Source organism: Nicotiana tomentosiformis, chromosome 2, assembly GCF_000390325.3.
Source record: "Nicotiana tomentosiformis chromosome 2, ASM39032v3, whole genome shotgun sequence".
NCBI lineage: Eukaryota > Viridiplantae > Streptophyta > Magnoliopsida > Solanales > Solanaceae > Nicotiana > Nicotiana tomentosiformis.
This window is the reverse complement of record NC_090813.1, coordinates 35,747,428-35,752,478: the sequence shown is the minus strand read 5'-3', so window position 1 is coordinate 35,752,478 and position 5,051 is coordinate 35,747,428. Positions and strand designations below refer to the sequence as shown.

At 32.7% G+C, this 5,051-nt stretch overlaps 1 protein-coding gene across 2 annotated transcripts; it reads left to right on the top strand.

Moving 5' to 3' along the window:
- Nucleotides 1–994: 994 nt before the first annotated feature.
- LOC104110928 (probable NEDD8-conjugating enzyme Ubc12-like) lies at nt 995–4,379 on the top strand. Of its 2 annotated transcripts, XM_009620497.4 has the most exons (7): nt 995–1,202; nt 1,921–2,006; nt 2,455–2,568; nt 3,473–3,581; nt 3,768–3,846; nt 3,952–4,068; nt 4,149–4,379. In XM_009620497.4, exons 3-7 carry the CDS (start codon nt 2,460–2,462, stop codon nt 4,284–4,286), a joined length of 552 nt encoding a protein of 183 aa, XP_009618792.1. In that variant the 5' UTR covers nt 995–1,202; nt 1,921–2,006; nt 2,455–2,459; the 3' UTR covers nt 4,287–4,379. The 2 variants fall into 2 exon arrangements, with proteins under 2 accessions (XP_009618792.1, XP_009618791.1); XM_009620496.4 differs by lacking the exon at nt 1,921–2,006 and having other exon boundaries at nt 996–1,202.
- The last annotated feature ends 672 nt before the right edge of the window (nt 4,380–5,051 follow it).

The following is a 5,051-nucleotide window of genomic DNA, read 5'->3' as shown; positions in this document are numbered from 1 at the left end:
ACAACCTATATGGCTATTATAAAACACTAACTTTCAACATGTAATGTTTATGACTTTTTTTACCTTTCCTAAGTGAAATCGATCTTAGATAAAAGTAACCACAATTAATTTAAAATTTTATTATTTGATTTGGATCTTGAGGATTTCTTCATTTATCAAGCTAGCTAAATAGGATAAATATTCATCATTTTCAACATTAACACTTTTTTTAATTTTTGTTTTATAAACGTTTGTGTATTTATATTTATTGAACTATATTGAAAGTCCTACTATTAAATATTTTGTATATATCTTTTCCTTATTTGAGCTATGTAGCAACAACAATTTTGCAAAAGAAAAGTAAGATCAAAATGAAAAAATCCACAGAGAATAGGTAAAATATAGTTATTACCTGTTTTGTGTTTGAATTATTGCATTCCTTCGATTTCTTTATTCTTAATTATAGATTTACAACCACTCCCAGAAGTAAAACCAATTATGTTATATAATTTAATTATCTTAAATAAAAAATAGAGAAAGACCTTTTGTGAAAAGTTATACTTGATTCTTTGAGTATACATTATTATGTGTATTACCTTTTAATTAAACATTTCTTCCACGTACACGAAAATGCAAATACATTAAATTATTTTAATATCCATAATTGTTGTACTCTTTAACTCAACATCAAATCTAGAAATAGCTGTGAAATGGCACTTAATAACAACACGTCATGTTATGAATAATTTGATTATATTTAAATAACCTATTACAGCTTTATATTTATTGATATATGGTACATACGCAAAACACGTATCTTAAAGATAGTATATATAATATACATCAAATGGTGCTTAGACAAGATTTAAATTTTAGCGTTCTACCTAAAAAGAATTCAAATATAAATATCAATAAAATTTCAACTTTAAGAATTCAAATAGTATCGAGTGGGAATAATATATTCCTTTTTAAATATAGAATAGAACTCCTATTTACTTGAGGTCGAGCAAGAAATAACGGAAAGCGGCGTTATAAGCAAAGCCCAGAACACAAAAACATAAACTAGTTGTGTCCTTTGAACTGTGGGATTGGGAAAAATCCGTGTGCTCCTTTGTTCAACACGAACTGTATAAATATATATAGACAATTTGTACTTCCCCTGGACCCTTGTCTCGTTTAAGGTTGTTCTCTTTTCTCTCTGCGCTTTCTTCAAAAATCAAAAGGTATTATCACGTTCACCAACTCTTTTCCTTTTCTTCAAAAATCAAAATTGAATCTTTTTGTTTGCATGTATTAATTTTGGCCTCCTTTTGCTGTTGGGTTCATCACTCTGTTCTTATTCTAAAACATTGAACTTTTACTTATGTTCTCGTTCTTACCCTTTGCGTTATACATTGTATTTTCTTTTTGTTGTTGTGGGTGTGGGGTTGGTGTCTTTCTTGGATAAGTAACTGATACTGAATTTTGGGGGAGTATTTTCACAGAAAAAGTTTTGGTTTCTCTACTGGTTCTTTGTTTTATTATATTGTGATGGCATTAGGCGGAACATGTTTATTTATCTGTTTATTTTTTGCATCTCTTTTCCACATAATTTAGGACTCTACAACTGTATTGGTTGATATCTGCACTGTCTTTATTTGGAATTTGGAGAAAAATTGAATCTTGATTTATAAAAAGGTGAAAGGCTTTTGTTCTAATAAGCATGTATGTTCTTGAAATATGCCATAGGAGTCTCTCTATATATATTTCAGGAAAAGTATATACAAAATCATGAATTTGTTCATGTTAAGTAAATATACCATTGTTCCAATCGTCTAAGCATATATTACTAGTAGGGTACTATTTATCTTTCAAATTACTTGTAATTAAATTCTCAGTTATCACAAATAAAAAGTGTAGCTTATTATTTGAAGTGAAAGTGATGTTTGTTTATTCAAACAGTGTGCTCCATCTCATTCTTTCTTACTTATCAAGATTCAAGGAATAAGTTTTTCATCTCTCGGCTTTTGCTTCCTGTGCATTGTTAAGTAAGTGACTGGCTCTTTTCAAAGAACCTGACTTTATTATTTTATGTTTGACATATTCATAGGTGTATTAGACCTTTCATTTAGATACATTATATAGATATAAAAAGAGGGAGTTGCGGTAGGTTAACGACTAGCATAGAAGTAGTCGGATGAATTCTCTGGAGTGCAGCTGTTTTAAATCTTTGCTTTTTTAGTCCTTTCGTTCTTTTTCTTTGACAGCCGTTTCTACAAGTTATTTACATTGCTCTTCATCACCAGTACAAATTCCCTACTTTTGCCGAAGTAGAGCTGGTCTACACAAAATTGGATCATCTTTAACTATCATCATTACCCGTTGGTTATTGATCTTAATGTAAAAAAACTTGCATTTTGTGAACCCTTTTCACTACTATTCAAGTTATTGCTGGAAAAATATGCCCCTGGAACTGATTGTTAGTACTTGTTTTAGGAAAAATGATCAAATTGTTCAAAGTTAAAGAGAAGCAAAAAGAGGCTAATGAGAATGGCAATGGGAAGGGCCCTTGTAACAAGCAGACCGCTGGGGAACTGCGTCTACACAAAGGTTTTGATATTCTCTTTTTGCTTGATATTTACTCTTCTATTGTTTTTCTGCAACATAATTTTGTTTGGAGTGTGTTTTATTCGGTTGAAAATTAAAATCAGCAATCAGAGCAACATGTATTTTGGTGCAGTAATTGGTATGGAAATATCTAGAAACTGGGTGATATTAACGTGAATACCAGGATGAAAGAACATTAAATTGAATTGGAAAAAAAGAATTCTCGTTGGAGAAGGAACTCCATAAATTGCTCAATTGGTAAAATGATGAGGATTGTTTTGGTCTATAGATGTCAAACCGCAGGCCTCCAATCCAAGGAGGATGAAAAATATTTTGTAGATTGAGTGCTGATGGATGTGAAGGAGCAAACTGATGCCAATTACTTTTCTGTTTGTGAATCGTGTGTGGTCCTGATTTGCAGCATTAACCATTACTCGATTTCCAAGGATGATGTTGATGATCTTATTGCTTTCTGCATTCAAGATGGTTATTATTGAGGTGTACGAGCAGTGTGCAGTGCCTCTAGCAAATGCGTAATCATACATGCTGATTCAATTTCACCAGGAATGTAACTAACTTGTTACTAATCACCGTGTCTCTCCAAGAAGAGATGCTTTATATACGTAACATGCTATCTTCCATCCTTTGAAAATATATTGGTGCCTGTTCTCTTTCGAGTATAAATACATTGAGTGATTGATCAAGAAAAAGATGCTGTGTCTTTTTTTTTCTTGGTTTTGGGGGGGCTGAATTTGTTTGTGAATGCTCAACTGCGATTGCATTTTTTCACTGTACTATTCTTTTCATGGTCTTATCATGAGGTTGTTTGATTTGTAATTTCCTTTCAATCTTTGTTATGGTAAAGTACTCTCGCTTGATACTTACTCCTTCAACTCACTCTTTGCAGACATAACCGAGCTGAACCTGCCCCGTTCTTGTACAATATCATTTCCTGGTGGGAAGGATAAGCTGATGAACTTTGAGATTACAATTAAGCCATATGACGGATACTATGCGTAAGTAATTTCTACTGCACAACTGTTCTTTTCTTTTTTGTTCTTCTTAGTGTAGAATCTAGAACTTCTACATATCGAGCATAATTGTTTCAAGAAGGTGCATTCCACTTTTCTGCACTTTCAGTTAATATAATTACTGCACAATCATGTTGATTCTTATCTAAACAACTTGATTTGGTGTTGCAGTGGTGGAAAATTTCTATTCTCTTTCGAGGTTCCATCAATCTATCCACACGAACCACCAAAAGTAAAGTGCAAGACCAAGGTACAGCTATTCCCTCTCCGTTTCTTGCTCTCCCACTCGTATATATTCTGGCATACACTGGACACTGTGATTCTGTTTTTCATTAGCTTTATGTGTGAGATGCAGGTATACCATCCTAATATCGATCTGGAGGGTAGCGTCTGCCTCAACGTACTTAGGGAAGATTGGAAACCTGTTCTCAACATCAACACAATTGTTTATGGATTATATCATCTTTTTACGGTATTGTTTTGCTCTCTCCAACATCTTGTTTGTTACATGTAAATGCACAGTCAACTTATCCCTGTTCGACACCTGTACAGGAACCAAACCCTGAGGATCCTCTTAATACTGATGCTGCTGCTGTGTTGAGAGACAGGCCTGAGTTGTTCAAATCAAATGTGAGAAAGGCTATGTATGGTGGGTGTGTGGACAACATAAGCTTCGCACGATGCGTGTAGCCAAGGGGTGTTCATCGGTCAGTTTGTACGGTTTTGAAAGATTTTGATTAGGTATTTTTGGTTTTCGATTATAAAAATATTAAATTTTACCAATATCATCTCAAGATAAATTTGGTATGGTTCGTCTTTTTCTTTTTTGGTTTCAGTTTGTATGGTTAGATATTTTCAGTATTTTATTTAAACTTACATTCTATCAACCAAACTTATAATCGTAATTCATGAAATTGAATTTTCAGACTCAAGCAAAAAAGAAAAAAAAAACTAAATGAGAACAAATTAAACCAAAACATTAATGATGTTTCATTCTAAAACAAGATTCTCGTTCTTTGCTTGAAAAGAAAAGTAAAATAAAAACATAACACATAATATATTATTAGGAGCCAAATGTCATGAACTATCAAATTTAAAATGAATATATATGCATTCAACTAATTTAATTTAGGATAACAAATTTCACTGACCATATTAATCACACAATAACTAAACAATAAAATCTCAAGTTTAAACTTATTAGCCGATGTTGCAAGTCCTAAACAAGGCTGGTTCAAGTCTAATGACACTAAACAAGGCTGTTTCCGATAGAAGTTCTATTGGAAACAACCTCTCTACTCCCTTGGTTAGAGGTAAGGCCTGCGTACACATTACCCCAAACTTCACTTGTGGGATTTTACTGGGTCGTTGTTGTATTATTATTATTGACGTTAGTTGTGTAAATACTGGTCTTAGCATGGTATATGGCTCCAATGAGAAGGGAAGGAGCCTATG

Bases quoted from the DNA above. Each gene is read 5' to 3' on its own strand.
- LOC104110928 (XM_009620497.4), top strand. From the start codon at position 2,460: ATGATCAAATTGTTCAAAGTTAAAGAGAAGCAAAAAGAGGCTAATGAG. The intron at 3,582-3,767 runs GTAAGTAATTTC...TTGGTGTTGCAG, and splicing joins CCATATGACGGATACTATGC to TGGTGGAAAATTTCTATTCT. The intron at 3,847-3,951 runs GTACAGCTATTC...TGTGAGATGCAG, and splicing joins AAGTAAAGTGCAAGACCAAG to GTATACCATCCTAATATCGA.